We start from the raw sequence: 23,876 nt of genomic DNA, 5'->3' as shown, positions 1-23,876 counted from the left end.
ATTGTAGATTTGATATTGTGCAATAAGAAGGGTTTAATTAATAATCTTGTGCGGGGTCCTTTAGGGAACAGTGACCATAACATGATAGAATCCTTCATTAGGATGGAAAGTGAAGTAGTCTGATCTGAAACTGGGGTCCTAAATCTTAACAAAGGATAATACGAATGTATGAGGCATCAATTGGTTAAGATAGATTGGGGAACTTCATTAAAAGGCATGACGGTGGATAGGCAATGGCTAATATTTAAGGAATGAATGTATTCATTGCAACAGTTACACATTCCTTTCTGGTGCAAAAAACACACAACAGGAAATGCAGCCCAACTATGGCTAACAAAAGAAATTAAGGGTAGTAATAGATCCAATGAGGAGTCATCTAAGTTGCTAGAAAAAGATGCAAACCAGAGGATTAGGAGCAGATTAGAATTCAGCAAAGGCGGACCAAGAGATTGATTAAGAGGGGAACAATAGAGTTTGAGACTAAACTTGCAAGGAACATAAAAGCAGACTGTAAAATCTTCTAAGTATGTAAAAAGAAAAAGATTAGTGAAGGCAAATGTCTCCAGTCTGAAACTAGAAAATTTAAAATAGAGAACAAGGAAGTAGCAGAGCAATTAAACAACTACTTTAGCTCTGTCTTCACAGAGGAAGACACAAATAACTTCCCAGAAATATTAGAGAATCAAGGGTCTAGTGAGAAGGAGGAATGGAAGGAAATTAGTATTACTAAAAAAAGTACTGGAGAAAGTAATAAGACTGAAAGCCGATAAGTCCCCAGGGCCTGATAATATACATCCCAGGGTACTAAAGGAGGCAGCTATGGAAATAGTGGATACGTTGGTGGTCGTCTTCCAAAGTTCTGTAGATTCTGGAACAGCCCCAGCAGATTAGAGGATGGAAAATGCAACCCCACTATTTAAAAAAGGGAGGGAAAGAACAGGGAATTACAGACCAGTTAGTCTAACATCAGTAGTAGGGAAAATGCTAGAGTATTATAAAGGATGTGATAACAGGACACTTAGAAAATATCAATGGGATTAGACAAAGTCAACATGGATTTATGGAAGGAAATCTACTGGACAAACCTACTGGAGTTTTTTTTGAGGACTTAACTAGCAGAATAGATAAGAGAGAACCAGTGAATGTGGTGCATTTACATTTCAGAAAGCTTTTGATAAGAGGTTAGTGTGTAAAATTAAAGCATATGGGATTGGAGGTAATATATTGACATGGATTGAGAATTGGTTAGCAGACAGAAAACAGACTGGTAGGAATAAATGGGTCTTTTTCGGAGTGGCAGGCAGTGACTAGTGGGTACCACAGGGATCAGTGCTTGGGCCCCAGCTATTCACAATATATATCAATGATTTGGATGAGGAAACCAAATGTAATATTTCCAAGTTTGCTGACAACACGAAACGTGGCAGCAATGTGAGCGATGAAGAGGGTGTTAAGAGGTTTCGAGGCAATTTGGATAGGTTGAGCGAGTGGGCAGATACTTGGCAGATGCAGTATAATGTGGATAAGTGTGAAGTTTCCGCTTCAGTAGGAAAAACAGAATGGCAGAGTATTATTTAAATGGTGATAGATTGGTGTCACCAACATTTCCCAATCACTGAAAGCAAACATGTAAGTGCAGCAAGCTGTTAAGGCAACAAATGGTATGCTGGCCTTCATTGTGAGAAGACTTGAGTACAGGAGCAAGAAAGACTTACTGCAACTGTACAGGGCCTTGGTGAGACCACACCTGGAGTAGTGTGTGCAGTTTCAGTTTCCTTATCAAAGAAAGGATATACTTGCCTTAGAGGGAGTGTAGCAAAGGTTTACCAGACTGATTCCTGCTGGCAGGATTGTCACATGAGGAGAGATTGTGCTGACTAGGCCTGTATTCACTGGAATTTAGAAGAATGAGGAGATCTCATTGAAACATATAAAATTCTGACAAGGATGGACAGATGGATGCAGGGATGGTGTTTCCTCTGGCTGCAGGTCTAGAATAAGGGGCACAGTCTCAGAATATGGGATAGACCATTTAGGACTGAGATGAGGAGAAATTTCTTCACTCCGAGTGGTGAACCTTTGGAATTTGCTACCACAGAAGGCTGTAGAGGCCAAATGACCAAATATATTTAAGAAGGAGAAAGATAGATTTCTAGACTCTAAAGGCGTCAAGAGGTATGCATAGAGAGCGGGCATATGGCGTTGAGAGGGGTGGGGGGGAATCAGGCACGATCATATTGAATGGTGGAGCAGGTTCGAAGGGCTGCATGTTCTACTCCTGCTCCTATTTTCTATGTTTCTGTACCATTCAGCCCCTCAAGCCTGCTCCGCCATTCAATAAGATCATAACTGGTCTGATTATAACCTCAACTCCACATTCCCACCTAACCCCAATAACCTTCCATAGGGACAAGAGGAGACTTGCATGTGAAGGCAAGAGAAGTAGCGGAGGCATTAAATGAGTACTTTGCATCTGTCTTTACAAAGGAAGAGGACGCTAGCCAGGCCGAGGTGAGAGAGGGAGTAACTGGTACACTCAAGGAATTTACAATTAGGAAGGTGTTATCAGAAAGGCTATCTTTACTTAAAATTGATAAGTTACCAGAACCGGATGAGATGCATCCAAGGGAGATGAAAGTGGAAATTTCAGAGGCACTGGTGATAATCTTCCAGTCTTACTTGGACAGAGGGGTGGTGCCAGAGGATTGGAGAATTGCAAATGTTACGTCCTTGTTCAAAAAAGGGGTGCAAGGATAATGCTGGCAACCACAGATCAGTCAGTTTGACTTCAGTGGTAGGGAAACTTCTGGAAACTATATTTCGGGACAAAATCAATAGTCACTTAGATAGGTGCAGGATAATTATGGAAAGCTTGCATGGATTAATTAAGGGAAAATCATGTTTAACTAATTTGCTGGAGTTTTTTGAGGAGGCAGAGAAAGTTGATAAGGGCAATGCTGTTGATGTCGTGCATATAGATTTTCAAAAGGCATTTAATACAGTGCCACAGAATAGACTTGAATGCAAAATTCTAGCTCATGGAATAAAAAGGGAAAGTAGGCACTTGGATAAGAAATTGGCTGAGTGACAGGAAACAGAGTTGTGAAAAATGGTTGACTTTCAGTTAGGAGGAAGGTTTGTAGTGGAGTTCCCCAGGGGTCAGTGTTGGGACCCTTGCTCTTCTTGATATACATTAATGACCTAGATTGTGGTGTGCAGGGCATGATTTCAAAATTTGCGGATGATATGGACAGACCAAAGGTGTCCCGCAAAGCAGTCACCCAGTCTGCGTTTGGTCTCTCCTATGTAGAGGAGGCCGCATTGGGAGCAGCGACTGCAGTAGACCAAATTGAAGGAGGTGGAAGTTAAGTGCTGCTTCGCCTGAAGAGATCAAATGCAGACTGGGTGACCGCTTTGCAGAACGCTTCGGTCTGTCCACAAGCATGACCAAGGCCTTCCTGTTGCTTGACATTTGAACACACCATCCTGCTCTCATGCTCACATGGCCATCCTTGGCCTGCTGCAATGTTCCAATGAAGCCCAACGCAAACTGGAGGAACAGCACCGCATCTTCTGATTAGGCACTTTACAGCCTTCCGGACTTAATATCGAGTTCAACAACTTCAGACCGTGAACTCTCTCCTATATCTTCACCCCTTTTTCCAAAATTCATTTTTATTTTTCATTTATTGTGTTTTATCTCCTTTTTTATCCCCCATTTTCGATCCTTTTCCCCCACCACACCCCCACAAGGGCCATCTATTATTTGTTTATGTTGTTCTTTTCAGAGTGCTTATCCTTATTCTGCTATTATCACATTCTGCTTTTTTACCTCTAACTTTCAGCACCCTTTTTTAGCCCTTCCCACTACCATTAACATTGCCTTTGTCCTTTTGTTCATGACATCTTTGTCTACCTCTCCTTTGCTCCCACCTACCGTTGGCCTTCTTTCTAGCTTCACCTGCTGCACCCCCTTTAAACAGTATTCATTTCATCATATTTCTACTCCTTAGCTCCAAAGGAGGGTCATATGGACTCGAAACATCAACTCTGCTTCACTCTCCTCAGATGCGGATTAAACTGTGTAACATTCCCAGGGTAACTATTCAGTTAAGTCCCATGTATCTGGCCAAGTCTCTGCTCAGGGTCAGAGGCATCACAGAGGGTTTCAGGCAGCAAACTCAGCCTATCACAAATCAAAACTTTCTTAGCATTTTTCAGGGTATGTCTATGCATCAGGTCTTCTGTGTCCTAACACACATCTTCCAATTTACATCATCTCATACTTTTTAAACTTACACTATTCATGCGTTTGCTAAAGTTGTGAATAATAATCAAGACATGGACAACCATGGAGCTTGATTTCCTGATAGCAAACAGGGCACCAGCAGGCAAGAAATGTCACACCTACATGCTACATGATTGATATATGTCATCAACATGTCATCATCACCCCTCTAGTGCCACGAGGCCCTGTGGATAAATTCAAAATGCAGTATTCATGCCCAATATGCCATTCTGAGTCAAACTGTACGATCCAGGCAAAGACCATAACAGAGTAATTGAGGTTGTGTGGGGTTAGCAAAATTCTTACCGCCCCATACTAACTGACTAGAAGTGGCCATTTGAATATTTCAACTGGATGCTGTGGAATATTCACTATTCAAACAAAAGGTAAGGTTTTCAGCGTCCAAGCGAAAAAACAACTATTCACTGAAGTGTCACAGATAAAACGTTCTTGAAAAGGAGTGATGGTAGTGTTGAAAACTGAAAAATTATCCACCCACAGCATCATGTACAGCCAGATTTGATTAGGTGTGTTATTGTCCATGATAAATGGAGTTGTGCAATCTAATCTAGATTTATAACTTTTTATCATTTATGAAGTTATCAACAACTCGCATTTATATAGCACCTTTAATGTACATCCTAAAGCACTTAACAGGAGCATAAATCAGACAAAATTAACATGAGTCAAAGAAAACATGAGGACAAATGACTACCAACTTGATCAAGAGATAGGTTTTAAAGAGAGTTTGAGTCTTAAAGAGAATAAGAGGAGGGTTTTGGAAGGAAAATTCAGAATTTAGGGCCTAGATGGCTGAAAGCACAGCAAGTGGGGATTAAACAAAAGATGCAGGAAGACAAAATCTTGCAGGGCTGGAGGATGGTAGAGAGATAGGGGGAATCATAGCCACAGAGGGATTTGAACAGGAGGATGATCATTAAATTGAGATATTGGTGGACCAGAAGCCAATGTAGGTCAGTAAACACAGGGATGATGAGTGAATGGAACATGGCGCAAGTTAGGAAATAGACTGCAGAATTTTGGATGAGCTTATGTTGTGGAGGTTGTTAAATGCAGGTCAGCAGGACAGTACCGTCACTGCGTCAAAATCCTAAAACCCCTCTGAACAGCACTTGAGTATCTATACCATATCGACTGTAGTGGCTCAAGAAGGCAGCTCACCAGCAACTTCTCAACAGTAGTTAGGGATGGGCAATAAATGCTAACCTTGCCAGCAATGCTCCATCCCATGAAAAAAAATTATAACTGCTCAATTCTGGAAGTAACAAAAGTGTTTACGAAGGGCCCTGTAGCAAATAAGCCGAGACAAAGATGGGCGATATTAGATAGGGGGGAGGAGGTACTCAGAGCATGAGGTCAGAAGCTCAAATCAGGATAAAGCAGTTTTGTTCAGTACAAGTCAGTGCAAGGTAGGGGGATGGAATTGGTGGTTAGGTAACAGCTGTGGCAAGGGTCATAGATAATTACTTCATCTTCGAAATGGTGGACAGCTGAGAATAAATCCTTGGAGGACTTAAGGTGATGGTACAAGACAGAAGTGATTGCAGGAGATTCTTTGGCTACAGCAGGAACCACAAGGACAGTCCCACTCAGCTGGACAAAGGAAAAGCATTGGAGAAGGTAGATGTGGTCAACCATGTCAAAGGCAACAGTTAAGGATTTTTATCATATTAATGAAAGCATACTTGGCTTTTCTATCACAAAGTTAAACGTCCTATAATCTAGTCCAACAACATACTTACTTGCAACCATTCAATTTTATTTTTCTCATCAACATCCAAGCAAAATGGTCCATTTAATAGATACTACATGCAGTTGTATAGTGAATTCACCAATTAGAACGCCTGAAAAATGTTTCAATTAATTTCACATTTTTTTCTAAACATAAAAGTGGAGCCCAAAGTTATGACCAGTCCTCTCTCCCAATATTATGTCTTTCATATCTGTTCTCCTTGGCAATGCACAGATATGCATGGCAGAGGCATAGGCATAGGCAACGCACTAATAGACATGGTAAAAATATACAGGAAAAAATATACTGTAAAAGAGCAAAGTAGTAACAAGAGGCCCTATATAGTGATTGCCCATTTCAATGGAGCTGTTTCAGAGCAAAAACACCAAAGGTTGGGTTGTAATCCTACTTGCTAGAACAAAGAGTGACTCAAAGGTTCAGTGGCACAATGAAATACCTTGCAATAGTCTTGAAGAGCTTCTCTCCTATAGAGGAGCTCACTACCACCTTCTCAAGGGCAATTAGGGGTGGGCAATAAATGCTGGCCCAGCCAGCAATGGTCCACATCCCATAAATGAATAAAACAAAATTGATCCAATCCCAGGTCCCAGTAATCAATAACAATGACTTATACAACGTGATCCAGGCACTCCTACTTTAAAACCACTAAAATTGTTTGCATATCTTAGCACATTAACACCAAAGTTCTTACACAAAACTGTTGTAAACCCAAAGAACAATTTCCAAGCTCTTATGTGTCACCCTATGCTGGATTTGCAGAAGCACTGGCCAACACTCTGAAAGTAGGTTTGCTCACAAGAATGCTGGAAGGGAGGCATAAAATAAATATTCAATAACCATTCAAGATTAAAAAACACACTTTTCCTTACCTGATGAAATAATAGTGAACAGCTCCCGCAAGGATGGAATAATGGCTGCAGTTCGAGTCCGCCAAATCCTCTGTAACAAACCGCTTACTTTATTTACTTGGTCCAGGAATTCCACTATTTCGTCTTCCTCTTCTGATCCAAATTGGAACTGCCCTATGCTTCTAACAAGTTGCTGGCAGAATACCACTTGAAACTTTCCACTGGGAATACACCGAGGAAATTCAACAAGAAGCTTACTAATGCTGGCACACAGTTTTGATCCAGGTTTCTCGCACACTATTCGGAGAAGCTCAATTTGAAGGACATGAAATACTTCATCAGCAGAAGGATTGTCTTGAATATACTTCAATCCTAGATGGATATACTCTAAAATACCAACACTCCTTATGCTCAGTGTTCCATAACCATCTTGCACCAGTTTCAAGATAAACTTTGCATTAAAAAAACTCTCAAACTCTGCAGTGTGATTCTGGGCAAAGGCCTCTAGAACCTCTTTGCCCACATCTTTTTTGAAATTTGTATCACCCAACAGAATAAGCTTTGTAGACAACTCAAACATAGCCCAACACTGCTGACTGTCGAGAGGTTTCTTCGCTGCCTCTAAAATATGTCTCACAAGGCTATGCTTTACCGAAGTTGGATGTTGGGACAACATCACGGCTTCTAATATCTTGTCCATGTCTCCAGAACCTTAAAAAAAAAGTATGCATTAATTCTAATTTTACTCTTCACTATAACTCCACAAATGTATTTTTTTTAAAAATCACACATGCCATTAACTATATAGGATATCCACACACATTGAATATTGGCAATGAGGTCTTCAAATCTACAAACAATGATAACAGTGGTGTGCAACGGTATTGTGTAGGATGTCACATATTTGATGCAGGCTCTATATTGCCTTAACCAATCTAGGTCAGGAGGGCAAGATTATGAGGCACTACAACTGAACTCAGCATTTCTGTTTTGTGGAGCAAAGTGCAAATTGGCCACTATTCCCGCTGGATTGCTATTCAGTAAGCCGTCAGCTACATATATGCATGCCTATCAGGTAAGACAGGGTCCAACTCAACTAAATGATGGGCTGGGTGGGTGGGGGAAAAAAAAAAGAGGGTGGTGGCAGACTGCTGCCCCCCTCCCCCCACCCCAGGAGCAAAAGCCTGCATGCTGGTCCGCCTCGCAGCTGGCTTAAAAAGGGCCAAAAGGGATTTCCACCCCTCAATGGGGGCTCAATCAATTGGCCGGCAGCTCCGTCAGTGCCAAGAGCTGCCGGGACTGCAAAAGGAGACGGCAGCATGTATCCCCAAAGCCAATAAATCTGTGGACTTGGACAGGGAGGGATTGGGCAGGTCAGGGATAGGGACGTGGGAGGGGGGTGCATGGATTTAAGGCTGCAGGCAGTTAGGAAGAAAAGGGGAGGGGATTCCATCTTAGGAATAAACTTGCCAGCCGTTTTATGGCGTGAGCAACATATTATCAGTATCAACTGGCTTGGTAGCAAGCCTAATTGGCCCTTGATTATCTGCTTAAGTATGGCGAGTGGGCTGTCAATTTCAGCACTCACTCAGTCCCCGTATTATGAAGGTTAGCTTGGGGGTGCGTGGGAAGGTGCTGGGATGGGCACCCTCCCTATTTTACGTGCTCCCCTTCCAGAAACACTCAGCGGGGGCCTGTAAAATACGGCCCTATGTTTCTGCCAGCCACATCTCAAGATGCCACATCTGCAAAATATTGGGACATCGGGAACCACGCAAAGTTCAAGTAACTACTAACAGGAAGTACATTAAATTAAATTTCATTCCAACTACTTCAAGTTATGCGTTCTCATTCAAGGTGATATCTGGATATCTGATGGAAACTACTCAATAAACAAAAACCCCTGTACAGTTGGTTCTTGAATGCTTAGGACTAAACACCATTTGAGTCGAGTGCAGTATAAACTAAAGTATCACTTTCAGATAGGAAAAAAATCTTGAACACCATTTTGACCACGTTTCATCAGTAAGTATGAATTCTCTTTTCCCCCTTCCTTGTATCTAGAGGTAAACAAATTTATACATTATCTTTAAAGAGGAGAGTGACGTTTTGAAAAGGATTCAAAGGAAAACGAGGATATGTGTGACTCAAAATTGAGAGGAGAGAGGAAAATAACCTGTAAAATGCTAAGAGGCATCACTGAGGCAACAGCAAGCAAGCTATTTTACTTGAAATGTGAGCATAGACCTTAAAGTTTAAGAAGTCTGAAGGGAGACTACAGTCCGTCAAAAAATCTTTCCAATATAGTTGTGGATACATGGAACAAGCTGCAGAAAAATAAGAGCATTGGGGACAAGTATCCTGTTAGAAAAGGGACAGGCAGGCTCCTCAATTAACCACATGTAGAAAAAAACTGAAATATTATGTAGCCTGCAGACCAAACTGCAGCACTGAAGCCTCTCTGGCAGCTCTTGGCAAGATTCAAATTAGTTCTTCTTTCCTTGTTGCATTCTCACTCACAAGCCATCTTTATCCTGCCATCCCAAGGTTCTCAATTTTGACAAATTTCATTAAATCTGATGTATGAAGAGGGAAGCAAAAGCATGCTAAGAGAAACAGCCAGACAAAAACAAACTTTTATTTGTATAGTGCTTTACATGATGTCCAGACATCCCAAAGCGTTACCAGACATTGAAGTACTTGAGTTCTGATGAAAGGTCATCAACTTGAAACTTTAACTGGTTTTCTCACCACATCAACTCCCTAACCTGTTAAGTATTTCAAGCATTTTCTGGGTTTTTTTCAGATTTCCAGCACACACAGTATTTTACTTTTGAATTGGGTTCACTGTTATCATGCAGGGAAATGCAGCAGCCAATTTCTGGTCAGCAAGGGACTTCAAACTACAATTAAAAAAAAGACCAGGTCAACTATTTTTGGTGGTGCTAGTCGAAAAATAAAGGCTAGCAAGGACTTTGGGAGAAACTCCTCTTCTTTTGAAAAGCACCACAGGATCTTTTACATCCCCCTAAGGGCTCAGCTGGGGTTATCAGTCTAACATCTCATCCAAAAGATGGCACCTCTGAAAATGCAGCATCCTTTCAGTACTCATTGTTTCACTAAAATAGAATGCCGTCAGTAGGAGCTTGATGTGTGAAAACTGACTGCTGCATTTTCATATATTACAACACTTCAAAAGTATTTATTCAGAAGTGAAGCACTTCAGGACATCCAAAGCATTTAATAAATTAAGTTCTTTATCTTATAAATAAAGTCAAAATTGCATGTGCAAGAAAGAGCAACGTGCATTGGGTTGCTCAACTAGGTCCATAATCACCACCAATTTAAACTCAGCAGTGGAGGTTTTCACATGAGCTTTGAACACACAAGCTCTACTCGACCACTACTTGTCTCCACTCGTGATCTATTAGATGGGCAGATTTTTCTTTTAATTCTTTCAAGGGATGTGGACATCGCTGGCTTGGCCAGTATTTTTATTGCCCATCCCTAATTGTCCTCGAGAAGGTGGTGGTGAGCCACATTCTTGCACCACTGCAGTCAATATGGTGCAAGTATGCTCAGAGTGCTGTTAGGAAGGGAACTCCAGGATTTTGACCCAGTGCCAGTGAAGGAATGGCGATAGAGCTCCAAGTCCATGTCCAAATGCAACAAGACCTGGGCAACATCCAGGCTGGACAATGAACACTCATGTCAGGCAATGACCATCTCCAACAAGATAGAATCTAACCATCATCCCCTGACATTCAATGACATTACCATCGCTGAACCCCCACTATCAACATCCTGGGGGTTACCATTGACCAGAAACTGAATGGACTAGCCATATAAATACTGTGACTATAAGAGCAGATCAGGGGCTAGGAATCCTGCAGTGAGTTAACTCATCTCCTGACCACCCAAAGCCTGTCCACCATCTACAAGGCACAAGTCAGGAGTGTGATAGAATACCCTCCCCTTGCCTGGATGAGTGCAACTCCAAAAAAACTCAAGAAGCTTGACACCATCCAGGACAAAGCAGCCCTTTTGATTGGCACCCCATCCACAAACGTTCACTCCCTCCACCACCAACGCACAGTGGCAGCAGTGTGTACCATCTACAAGATGCACTGCAGAAACTCACCAAAGCTCCTTAGACAGCACCTTTCAAACCCACGACCAGTACCATCTCGAAGGATAGGGGCAGCAGATACATGGGAACATCACCACCTGCAAGTTCCCCTCCAAGCCACACACCACCCTGACTTGTAAATATATCACCGTTCCATCATTGTCGCTGGGTCAAAATCCTGGAACTCCCTCCCTAACAGCACTGTGGGTGCTGTTAGCAGTGATTCAGGATGGCAGCTCACCACTACCTTCTGAAGGGCAATTAGGGATGGGCAATAAATTTCTGGCCTAGCCAGTGAAGCCCACATCCCTTGAACAAATAGAAAAGTCATTATGGTGTAGCTTGAAGGGGAACTTGCAGGTAGTGATGTTTCCATGCACCTGCTGCCCTTGTCCTTCTATATGGTAGAGATCACAGTTTTAGAAGGTGCTGTCAAAAGGAGTTTAGGTGAGTTGCCCATCTTGCAGATGCTATACACCACTGCCATTGTGTGTCAGAGATGGAAGGAGTGTTCAAGGTGTTAGATTTTTTAAGAATTCTTTCAATAGATGTAGGTGCCCATAGCAAGGCCAGCATTTATTGCCATCCCTAATTGCCCTCCAATTGAGTGGCTTGTGTCACGAAATTATAAGTTTCATAATATTATTATGGTTTATTGTAACGTAGGTTTATGGCTGAGAGTGTAGATGGTTCTGTCCATGGGATTTAATTAAATTATAGTCAGATAGGCTGCAAGCTTGAAATTATCAAAAGAAGTTAGGGGTAAAAGGTACTTGAAATGCTAATGAGTAAACATGGATAAGATCTTAGCATGTAGGGTGTGAAGGAAATTTGACGTTTTAGATAAGTGAAGAAGTTGTTTGAGTTTCAAAGGGGTGGTTAGATGTTTACAGCTAACAAGGTAAATAGGGCAAGGTTATTATTTTTATTTTTCCCAAAAGGTACTGACCATATTGGCAATATGAAATGTTTTTATATTATGGAAAAAGTCCAAAGATATAGAACAAAGGAATTTACAAATTAAAGAGAGAAACATATATAAAAGAGGAATGAAAGGCTATGTTGAGGGGCCATATAAGAACTAAAAGGAGTGTGTAAAACAGCCTTGGGGAAGCCTCCAGCCATGTTTGCAGAGGTTTACTGTGTCCAGTAACTAAAGTTGGAGAAAAGCCTTTGGAATTCCACTGTCAAGTGAGTGGGTGCTGTGTTAAGCTTGCTGGCTTGCTATTTAAATTTAAAATTTATCTTGGACGGTTGCCTTAAGGGGGGGGGGGGGGGGGGGGGGGGGGGCGTAGTTGGGAGTCAGTCTAATTAGGAGTTTGGAAATTTATTATAATATTACAGTAACTGTAATCTTATGTATGTGCTTGAAATATTTTATTTTGTTAAATGTTTTAATTTAGTTTTTAAAATCTCTAAAGGTATTATTGGACTTATTATTACTGAATTTAGTGCCCAAATCTTCTTGTAATAAATACAAATTGTAAAATCATTGTAAAAGCGTGGCCAAGTTTCCCTTGTGCATTTGGTCCACCTGGCACACATCACCTACCACATCATAACTGCCCTCTTAAATGGCCTGGCAAGTGTTAAGAGTCAACCACATTGAACAACATTAACAAAGAACAACAAGGAAAAGTACAGCACAGGAAACGCCTTCGGCCCTCCAAGCCTGCGCCGATCATATTGCCCGTCAACTAAAACATTTTGCACTTCCGGGGTCCGTATCCCTCTATTCCCATCCTATTCATGTATTTGTCAAGCTGCCTCTTAAACACCACTATCGTACCTGCTTCCACCACCTCCTCTGGCAGCGAATTCCAGAAACTCACTGCCCTCTGCGTAAAAACTTGCCCCGCACATCTCCTCTCTAGTTTTCTCTGGGCGTGGAGTCACATGGAGCCCAAATCAGGTAAGGACAGCAGATTTTCTTTTTTACAGGACAAGATAAAATCCAGGTGGCTTTTTATGACAATTGGCGATAGTTTCAAGGCCACTGTTACTGAAATCAACTTTCAATTCCAGATTTATTTTATTAATTGAACTTATTAATTAATTGAATTTAAATTCCATCAGCTGGCATGGTGGGATTTGAACCCATGGTCCCAGAGCATAAGTCTGGGCCTCTGGATTACTAGTACAGTGACATTACCAAGACACCGCCATCTCTTCAGGATGGATGAAGATGCTAATCAAGTAGGGTGCTTTGTCCTAGATGCTGTCAAGCTTCTTGAGTGTTGTTGGAGCTACAGTCACCCAAGCAAGTGGAGAGTATTCTATCATACTCCTGACTTCTGCTTTGTAGATGGTGGAAAAGCTCTGGGGAGTCAGTTGTTGAATTACTCACTGCAGAATTCCTGGTCTCTGACCTGCTCTTGTAGCCACAGTATTTATATGGCTAGGCCAGTTTAGTGTCTGGTCAATGGTAACCCCAGGATATTGATGGTGGAGAATTCAGCAATAGCAATGCCATTGTATTTCAAGGGAAAATGGTTAAGTTTTCTCTTGTTGGAGATGGTCATTGCCTGGCACTTGTGTGGTGCAAATGTTACTTGCCACTTATTCGCCCATATTCCAGATCTTGCTGGATATGGACATGGACTGCTGCAGTATCTTAGGAATTGGGAATGGTGTTGATCATTGTGCAATCATCAGCAAACATCCCCGCTTCAGATTTTATGATAAGGGGAAGGTCATTGATGAAGCAGCTGAAGATGGTTAGGCTTAGGACACTACCCTGAGGAACTCCTGCAGCGATGTCCTGGGACTGAGATGATTGACCTCCAACAACCACAGCCATCTTTCTTTGTGCTAGGTATGACTCCAACCAGTGTAGTGTTTTCCCGGTTCCAATTTTGCTTCGATTCCTTGATGCCACACTTGATCATATACTGCATTGACGTCAAGAGCAGTCATTCTCAGCTCACCTCACCTCTTGAGTAGAGTTATTTTGTCCATGTTTGGACGAAGGGTGTAATGAGATTAGGAGCTAAGTGGCCCTGGCAGGACCCAAACTTAGTATCAGTGAGCAGATAATCGCTGAATACGTGCCACTTGATAGCACTGTCGACAATACCTTCCATCACTAATGATCAAGAGTAAAAAGATGGCCAATAATTGGCCCGGTTGGATTTGTCCTGCTTTTGTGGACAGGGCATACCTGGGCAATTTTCCACATTGCTAGGTAGATTCAAGTGTTGTGGCTGTAATGGAACAGCTTGGCTAGGGGCGCAGCTAGGTCTGGAGGACAAATCTTCAGGACCGTTGCCAGAATGTTGTCAGGCCGCATGGCTTTTGCACAGCTCTCAGCCATTTCTTAATATCACGTGGAGTGAACTGAATTGGCCGAAGCCTGCACCTGTGATGCTGGGGACCTCAGGAGACTGAGGTCATAGTCATAGAGGTCTACAGCACTGAAAAAGGCCCTTCGGCCCATCGAGTCTGCGCCAGTCAAATAAGTACCTAACTATTCTAATCCCATTTTCCAGCACTAGGCCCACAGCCTTGTATGCCATGGCATCACGAGTACACATCCAAATACTACTTAAACGTTATGAGGGTTTCTGCCTCTACCACCCTTTCAGGCAATGAATCCCAGATTCCCACCACCCTCTGGGTGAAAGAATTCTTCCTCACATCCCCTCTAAACCTCCTGCCCCTTATCTTAAATCTATGCCCCCTGGTTATTGATCCCACCACCAAGGGGAAAAGTTCCTTCCTGTCCACCCGAACTATGCTCCTCAATTTTATACACCTCAATCATGTCCCCCCTCAATCTCCTCTGCTCCAAGGAAAATAACCCCTTGTCATAACTAAAACTCTTCAGCCCAGGCAACATCCTGGTAAATCTCCTCTGCACTCTCTGTAGTGCAATCACGTCCTTCCTATAATGCGGATTCCAGAACTGCATGCAATACTCTAGCTGTGGCCTAACCAGCATTTTATACAGTTCCAGCATAACCTCCCTGCTCTTGCCTTTATTAGACAAGGCATAGAATGTAAGTATCCCATGTGCCTTCTTATGCCTGGATCATCCACTCTGCATTTCTGACTGTAGGCAGTTGCAAATGTTTTGCCTTGTCTTTTGCACTGATGCGCTGGGCTCCCCCATCATTGGGGATGGGGCTATTTGTGGAGCCTCCTCCTGCAGTGAGTTGTTGAATTGTCCATCATCATTCAAGACTGGATGTGGCAGGACTGTACAGTTTAGATCTGATCCATTGGTGTGGGATCGCAGCTCTGTCTATCACATGTTGCTTAAGCTGTTTGACATGCAAGTAGTCATGTTGTAGCTTCACACCTCATTTTTAGGTATGCCTAGTGCCGTTCCTGGCATACCCTGAACCAGGGTTGATCCCCTGGTTTGATGGTAATGGTAGAGTGAGGGATATGTCGGGCCATGAGGTTACAGATTGTGGTTGAATACAATTCTGCTGCTGCTGATGGCCCACAGTGCTTTATGGATGCCCAGTCTTCAGTTGCTAGATCTGTTTGAAATCTATCCTATTTAACATGGAAGTAGTGCCACACAACATGAAGATGTGAAGATGAACTTGGTCTCCATAAGGACTGTGTGGTGGTGACTCCTACCAACACTGTCGTGGACAGATGCATCAGTGACAGGTAGGTTGATGAGGATGAGATCAAGTAGGTTTTCCCATCATCTGCCACAGTTATGTCCTTTAGGACTCAGCCAGCTCAGTCAGCAATGGTGTGAACGAGCCACTCTTGGTGAAGGGCATTGAAGACCCCACCCTGAGCGCATTTTGTGCTCATGCCACCCACAGCGCTTCCTCCAAGTGATGTTCAACATGGATGAGTACTGACTCATCAGCTGAGTGGGAGCACTAAGTAATAATCAGCAGGAGGTTTCCTTGGCCACATTTGACCTGATGCCGTGAGACTCCATGGGGTCTGGAGTCAATGTTGAGGACTCCCAGAGCAAATCCCTCCCAACTGTATACCACTGTGGTGCCATCGCTGGTGGGTCTGTCCTGCTGGTGGGACAGGACATGTCCAGATATGGTGATATCTGGGACATTATCTGTAAGGTATGATTAAGTGAGTATGGCTATGTCAGGCTGTTGCTTGACTAGTCTGTGGTAAAGCTCTCCCAATTTTGGCACAAGACCTCAGATGTTAGTAAGGAGGACCTTGCAGGGTTGACAGGGCTGGATTTGCCGTTGACATTTTCGATGCCTAGGTCAATGCTAAATGGTCAGTCAGTGGACAATACATCATTACACACTGGCAGTAATGTGTGCCATTTACAAGATGCACTACAGCAACTTGTCAATCCTCATTCAACAGCACCTTCCAAAGCCACAACCTCTGCTACCTAGAAGGAAAGAGGCAGCAGATGCATGGCAACAGCACCCTGCAAGTTCCCCTCCAAGCCACACACCATCCTAACTTGGAACTTATCGCTGTTCTGTTGCTGGATCAAAATCCTGGAACTCCTTCCTTAACAACACTGTGGTGTACCAACACCACATGGATTACAGCAGTTCAAGAAGGCAGTCACCATCACTTTCTCAAAGGCAATTAGAGAGAGGCAAAAAATTCTGGCCTAGCAAGCAACACTCACATCCCCTAAAAGAATTAAAAATGAGGATATTGGAATTGCCATTTGCTGATGAATGTGCCCTCATATTACACTGAGCATGACCTTCAAAAGATCATGGATTATTTTTTAAGAAGCGGTTGATGGCTGTTGGCTAACTTAAGAATGATAGAGACCACCAAATTCAGACTATGCCCCACTTACTATAACTACCAATGACACAACTCTGAAGGCCGTTGATAACTTCACCTAGCTCGGAAACAATCTTCAGAAACGTCTGTATTGACAGCAAGGTGGCAAATAGAATTGCTAGAGCAAGCTCAGCATTTGCCCATTTATGCAAGAGACTTGAGGAAACTTACAAAATTTGCTTACCAAGCTGTGGTCATATCTACCCTCTTACATGCCAGTGAGACATGGACTACCTACTCCAGATATATTAAGTAGTTGGGCAGGTTCCACAAGATGCATTCAGAACATCAAGGGTATCAAATAGGAGCACTAAGTGCCCAACACTGAGGTGTTCTGATCAAAGAGCAGAAATGTCTGTAACTGAAGAACTCATCAACTGCGCCCAGCTCAGATAGAGTGGATATGTAGTACTTATGACTGATGATAAAATCCCTAAGGCGGTCTTGTATTCAAGGTTCAAGGTGAACTTCAGGAAATGTGGCATGTTCACAATAGATTGGCAGAAAAATGCACAAGAAAGAACTACCTTTGGAGCAGTCCCAAGTGGTGGTGTTGTTTCCTTTGAACAGCAAAAAATACAGGCTGCAAAGGACAAAAGGAAATCTGGAAAAACCAGGTAGTCACAACAGAAAAAAAGAATTCATCCATGCCCACACTATGGAAAGTCATGCGGGTCTGCAATCAGGTTCCACAGCCGCGTTATAGAGTCATCTGTTGTGCATTGTGTGCGCAAGAAATGGCCATCTTCAATAAGGAAGGGAAACCAACAATGACGAAAATAAAAAACATATCAACTGTCCCAATGCCCATGAGATGTTGCCCAAGCACTCTGCTCTGAACCAGTGGTAAATTGAAATCCATTGGTACAAACAGAGAAGAGAAAAAAAAACAGAAGTAATTTGTAAAAAAAGGCATGGTCAAATCAGAAAATTTTTCAGTAGCTTATGAATAAAATAAAATGACCATTTTCAATAAATAATACAACTGTGATTAAATTTTAACACTTCAATGGCCAAAATTATTCGTTATTACATGTTATTATGGTGTAAAGTAGCATGATTTCAAACGCCATTTTAAGGTCAACCATTTTCGGAAATTCAAACAACACCTGATACAATACCTTCTTGCAACTGAAGCCGACTTCAATTCATGATTGAAATCAACGGCCTAGGTTGTCATTGACTGACCCTAGAAATAACATATGGGTTATTTTGTCTATGTAAAATTAACACCACCAGGGAATGACTTAACAGGGCACTTATTTGTGGTGTGCTGTTGAAAGAAAAGGTCAGGGAAATAAAAGGTCTTGTTTTGAAACAAACAAAAGTTGTTAATTGTGTGTGTCTCTGTGTCTGTCTGTGTGTGTACACACGCATTCAAGAGAGAATCCTTGGAATGAAATCAGTCATAATAATTGGTCAGACATCAAATCAGAAGGGAAAATGGGGTTTTACTTTGTGAAACTTTACACAGAAAAGACTGTTGTTGACACCCAACCACATCTAGGGGTGTTTGGAGAAACCTGGAAAGGATTCTGACTGGACATTGAAACAAGTTATCCAAGCCAAGAAAGTATTAAGGAGGAAAAATGCAAAACGCAAGAAGCCTAGTCAGATGTAGACAAATGTTTATGCTTACACTTAAATACCAAAGAACAGGAGCATAGAGGTTCAAACAGCTATGCTTGCTTAGTACAGTAATATACAAGGATAAAACTACATGGAAGATAAATAGATGACAAAAAACAAATACTCAGCTCCAAATGGATCCACCTTTCAGGTGACCCATAAGTGCATAGGGGTGACCAAAAAAAAAAATCCAACACCAAAAGAGGAGTCTGAATAAAATCTAGAAATAGTGTGAAAGCTAGTAATCATCAGCACCGTGCTAAACACAACCATTTCCCCCCCTTCTCCCATGGTTGTCAAGGATGCGCCTGTCAAGGAGGCCTGGAATATTGTTCTACACTGGCAAGTGCACATGGACAAAATCGTTATCCCAAGCTGGTAACAAGTCAGTCAATCACAGCATATATGCAGCCCAGCTGATGTGATAGAATGTAATAGTCTAACTGCGTCAGTTAATAATACTGGAGTATAATTTCTGGATTGTTCTTAAAAAGCTAGCACAGGTACAATAGACAGAATGGCTCCTTGTGTTATGAGCTTGTATGGTTCTATTCCTTAATGTTTAATCTTATGGTGGTTGTAACTCTATTGCTGTAGTTGTATTAACAAAGTGAAGTTAAGTTTTAAAATGTTTTTAGTTCATCTATGCATGTCCAATGTCATTTTAGATGGCTCGAGCAACAGCGTGTTTGCCAATTTACTTGTTTATGTGCAGCATACCCACTAAGATTGGTTGGCTTGTATGACTGTTCGAATGCTTTGAACTGGTTAACACAAGAGTGCAAATCTTTAGATATTTAAAACGCTTGACCTAGATATAAATTATCAATCCTACCTTCAGGTGTAGACTTGAAGGAAAAGGGTTGAAGATTCACCTGACACTCTGAACTATCTGTCTTACACTTCAATCACCCCATCGTTCCCCAAGCAGCAAACAATCAATTCTACACATGCTGCAAATGGGAAATCCCAAGTTGAGACCAGGCACATCTGTAAATATATAAATGTTAAAAGAAAATCAAATTGCAAGTCAACATTGGTCAACATCTTACACTTATTGGGTCCAGTTCAACAGCATTACGACAAAGGGAGCCTCACTGTTCATTTAACCAGCAATAGATCAAGAACAGCAACTTGCATTATATATCCATTTGGCACAATGAGTGTCACAAAGTGCTTCAAAGAGCAAAAATGACAAAGCTTCAGAGTACAGAAACATGCTCAGGGAGAAACTGTGGAGGTTCCTGCATAGATGGGTTTTGAAGAGTTTCTGTCGATGGGGAAAGATGTATCAATGCAAAAGACATAGGAAGTGTGTTCCAGTGAACACAGCTGAGGCTGTAATGGGAAAAAGGTGCACAGGGGAGCAAGGTCAACAGTTCAAGTTTTCAGCTGGGCGCAGCATTCTTGATTAAGATATTGGCCCAAATCTTTCGTTCAGGATCAGAACCCTTATTTCTGACCCTGATCAGACAAAAAGAAATTCATTCCTTCCTTCAATTTTTCAGGGCAGTCTTCCAATGGAGAATCCTGCACAACTCAGTCTATGCAAGCCTCAGAGGGAGCAGCAGAATTCATGCAGATACCAGACACCCTTTTTACAACATTAGCTACCGTATTCTGGTAAGTAGTTAAACGTCCCAAAGCTTCTTTGGAAAGCTACAGAGAGAAGGTAAGTAGGTAAGAGAGTAGGGTAAGGATGGTGAGTTCTGAATTCGGTGGGGGGGGTGGGAATTAGGGGTTCAAGGCTGAAGTCGGGTGGTGGGGTTAGTTAGATGGGGTCGGGGGGAAGTCGGAGGGCAGCCAGGTGGTGGGGGCCAGTCAGGTCAAGTGGGGTCGGGGGAAGTCGGAGGGCAGCCAGGTGGCAGGGGCCAGTCAGGGAAGGAGTTGGAGTCGGGGGCGGGGGGGGAAGTCAGGTATTGGGGTAGTCAGGTGAGGTCGTGGGGGAGTCAGATGGGGCAAGGGAGGGGAGTAGTGGGGGTGATCCGAGTGTGTGTTTCGGTTCTGTAGTTATCCAAGTGTTAGACTAGATTTTAATTGGTGTGACATTTCCTGGGTAACTATTCTGGTAATTAAGTTAGAACTGTCCAAGGTTCCCAACACTAACTCAGAGTTGGAGACTATTTCGGAGGATCCTGGGGAGCTAGGGAATTGCCCATCAAAGTTCAAACTTCCCGGACAATTTCTGCTAAGTCACTACATTGTGGGCTCCACACCTTTGGACGGGGATGGGGATGGTACATCTGATCTCCAACGATCTGGAGACTGAAAGATCTGGGCCATTCTTTTTAAATAAATGCGATGAGATTAGTGGAAATCAGCAAGTACAAGAGTGGTGGGTGAGGGAGTCTTAGTAATAGCAATCCTAAGCAGAGAAGCTTTTACAATGAACACAGACCTTGGCCATGTCATGAATGAGATATTATCTGCAGGACAAGAAGCTGATGGCAATTCAACAACATAACTCAACATGAAACAGTGCTTGCCTGTTTGACATGCTCGAAGAATGAGCACAACTAATGTCACAATTCTAAACATAATAACCTATAAAATTATGGCATTAACTAGCTGTACTCATTGTTTTCTGAAATATGCTACTTCAAGATCAAAAACATGCAGACTGTGCACGAAAATGCTAGAGACTAGTTCATAAGCAGTGCAAGATTTAGGAAAGGAATATCAATTGGAAAGTTATAAGTACATTTAATGAGCTGTGACCCACAATGACAGAATTTGAAAGCATTCATGCATTTAAAAATGTATTAAAGTTATCTTGATCTTAGACCTCTAGAAAAGGTTAACAAAATAGGATTTTAAAACGATAGTTGGTTTAATTGCAGGTTTCACCCTACCGTTCAGTACTGAGGGGAGAACTGAATACAAAAGTAGGAGGTTATGCTTCAGTTGTACAGGACACTAGTGAGACGACATTTGGAGTATTGTATACAATATTGGTCACCTTATTTAAGGAAGGATGTAAATGTGTTGGAAGCAGTTCAGCGAAGGTTTACCAGACTAATACCTGGAATGGGTGGGTTGCCTTGTGAGGAAATGTTGAACAGGCTAGGCTTGTATCCACTGGAGTTTAGAAGAGAATGAGGCGACTTGATTGAAACATGTAAGATCCTGAGGGGTCTTGACAGGGTGGATGTGGAGAGGATGTTTCCTCTTGTGGAAGAATCTAGAACTAGGGGTCACTGTTTAAAAATAAGGGGCTGCCTATTTAAAACAGAGATGAGGCAAAAAGATTTTCACTCAGAGGGTCGTGAGTCTTCGGAACTCTCTTCCTGAAAAGGTGGTGGAAGCAGAGTCTTTGAATATTTTTAAGGTAGAGGTAGATAGATTCTTGATAAGCAAGGGGTTGACAGGTTATCCGCAGTAGGAGGCTTGAGGGGCTGAATGGTCTACTCCTGCTCCTTGTTCATATGTTCATCATTTGCTTAATTTTAAGTTAATTTGAAGACAAAGAAACTACTCTTTGAAGTAGAAGGGCTAGATATGACTTATATTTGTAAGAAATTCTAATAAAATATTAAGTGACATATTACATTATCCAGCAAGTGTCATTATACGTTAACACCATTTGGGGAGCTGCAATAACTGTGCAGAACTAACTAAAGGTAACGCCACAATTAAAGATATGAAAAGAAATGTAAAATGAAGGGGGGGGGGGGGGAGATAATCCTTCAGTGGAGATTTGGGAGGTTGCTCCAAGAAGCTTGATGCTACCTTAGAAGTAAAATATGTCAACAATTAAAATAAACAGGCATGGTACTAATTTACGAAACTCATAGTCTAAAATCTGCCGGACATTCTTCTGGTGTAGCCCTCAGCTGCTTGGCGATCTCACTGAACTTCAATGAGGCCATCTTCACATCGCCAGGAGGCTCTCAACGCAGTATGGCACCGCCCCTGGCAGCGATGTTCCTGCTCCTCACTCCTGGGCAGATGGTGCTAATCTAAAGCGCTGAGGATCCTCACAGCTGCCGACCCATTAACTTGGGAACAGAGCTAATGTTAGTTAACCCCAGCTCCGTAATACAGACCTCGATCTAACCTTCAAACATGCGTTCAACAGATAGGGAGTGTTGGAGCAACTGGAAAATCAGAAACCTTTAAAATACGCCAATGCGTGAAGCCAGGTCCCGCGGTCAGCAGCTATCAGGGGTTCCTCGTCAGTCGGGCACTGGGGTCACTATACCCGCAATAGGAGCTGATATTGTCCGCAGTGGCCGCGGAACTGCTGCGACATCACCAACTCAGGCTCAGACCCAACAGCACAAGTAGCAGCGCGAGCGCCGAGCCACATCCAGAACGTTCCGCTCAGCGGCAGCCAATCAGAAAGAGAAAACTGATAAACAGGGCCCGCCTACAAATATCCCGTCAGCCAATCGAAAGCTCAAGGCAGGAGACGAGGAGTCCGCCCACAAACATATCAATAACCAATCAGCGAGGAGGCAACCAAAACCCGCATTGTCCACACCCGCTGCGTATAACTAAGAATGGGAGGACCACTTGTTTGACAGATTGTACTTATTTATTCAGTTTCATTCGTTCATGCTAGTGTTGATATTCCACATAAGCCTCATCTTACTCTGTCCCCGGTGCCCTTATTCGCTTCTCAACTCATGCACTGATCAAACAGTCCCTTAAATGTGTCAATGTGGCTGCGATTTCCACATTTTCGCCACTCTGTGCAAAACAATTCTTTCTTGTGATTTTTTTTCTTACAGCTGCTAGCCTATTAGCCCGTAAGGGACCTGAAGCCAGTGAGTGGAGCATTTGCCTAGGCCACCTATAATGAGTGATGTTGGTTAAAGCTCAATTAATAGCCTCTAACTCATGTTAAAACGCACTTCCAAGCTAATGAACCTCAACACATTTGCTGATGAAATCTTCACCTGTGCTTTCCTTACCACTAGGCATCAATATTCCATACACTACTTGTTGGACTGCAGATCTTGGCTGAACCTTGACTTGATCTTCCCAGTCTGGCAGCTGCAAGAGAAATGCTGTGAACAAAGGAGACCACTTCAACGATCTCACCAAAACATTCAACCATGTGAGCAGAGGCAGCTAAGCTGCTGGAGAAAATTGGCTGCTAGCTGAAGCTATTCAATGTGATCTCCTCTTTCCATGATAACATGAAGTGTAAAGTCAGCTATGATGGGGCAACATTGGAACCTTTTGAAATCCGCACTGGGATCAAACAGGGTTGTGTTCTGGCACCAGCACACTGGCATATTCTTCTCTTTGCTGCTGTCATATCCCTTCAGGTCATCTACAGAAGTTATCTTATTTACATACCAGAACTAACATAAAGCTGTTCAGCCTTGCTCCATGAGATCCAAGACAAAGGTGTGCCAAGTCCTCATCAGAGAGTTGCTCTATATTGACAATGCCACACTAACATTCCATACCAAGGAACACCGGCAAATGGACAGACTTTCTTAA

General features: G+C 42.5%; 1 protein-coding gene across 1 annotated transcript in view; it reads right to left on the bottom strand.

Annotated features, from left to right (window-relative positions):
- The window catches only part of LOC144682859 (ubiquitin carboxyl-terminal hydrolase 35-like), a 102,541-nt gene extending 79,831 nt beyond the window's left edge, over positions 1-22,710 (bottom strand). The window contains exons 1-3 of the mRNA XM_078545670.1: positions 22,469-22,710; positions 19,258-19,412; positions 6,932-7,621 (exon numbers count right to left, since the gene is read on the bottom strand). Of these exons, the coding sequence (XP_078401796.1) occupies positions 6,932-7,610 (679 nt within the window). The 5' untranslated portion in view covers positions 7,611-7,621; positions 19,258-19,412; positions 22,469-22,710. The remainder of the gene's footprint in view (positions 1-6,931; positions 7,622-19,257; positions 19,413-22,468) is intronic.
- Between the last annotated feature and the right edge of the window lie 1,166 nt (positions 22,711-23,876).

The sequence above is a fragment of the Cetorhinus maximus genome, chromosome 7 (assembly GCF_964194155.1).
Source record: "Cetorhinus maximus chromosome 7, sCetMax3.hap1.1, whole genome shotgun sequence".
Lineage (NCBI taxonomy): Eukaryota > Metazoa > Chordata > Chondrichthyes > Lamniformes > Cetorhinidae > Cetorhinus > Cetorhinus maximus.
This window is presented reverse-complemented; position numbering and strand designations above follow the sequence as displayed.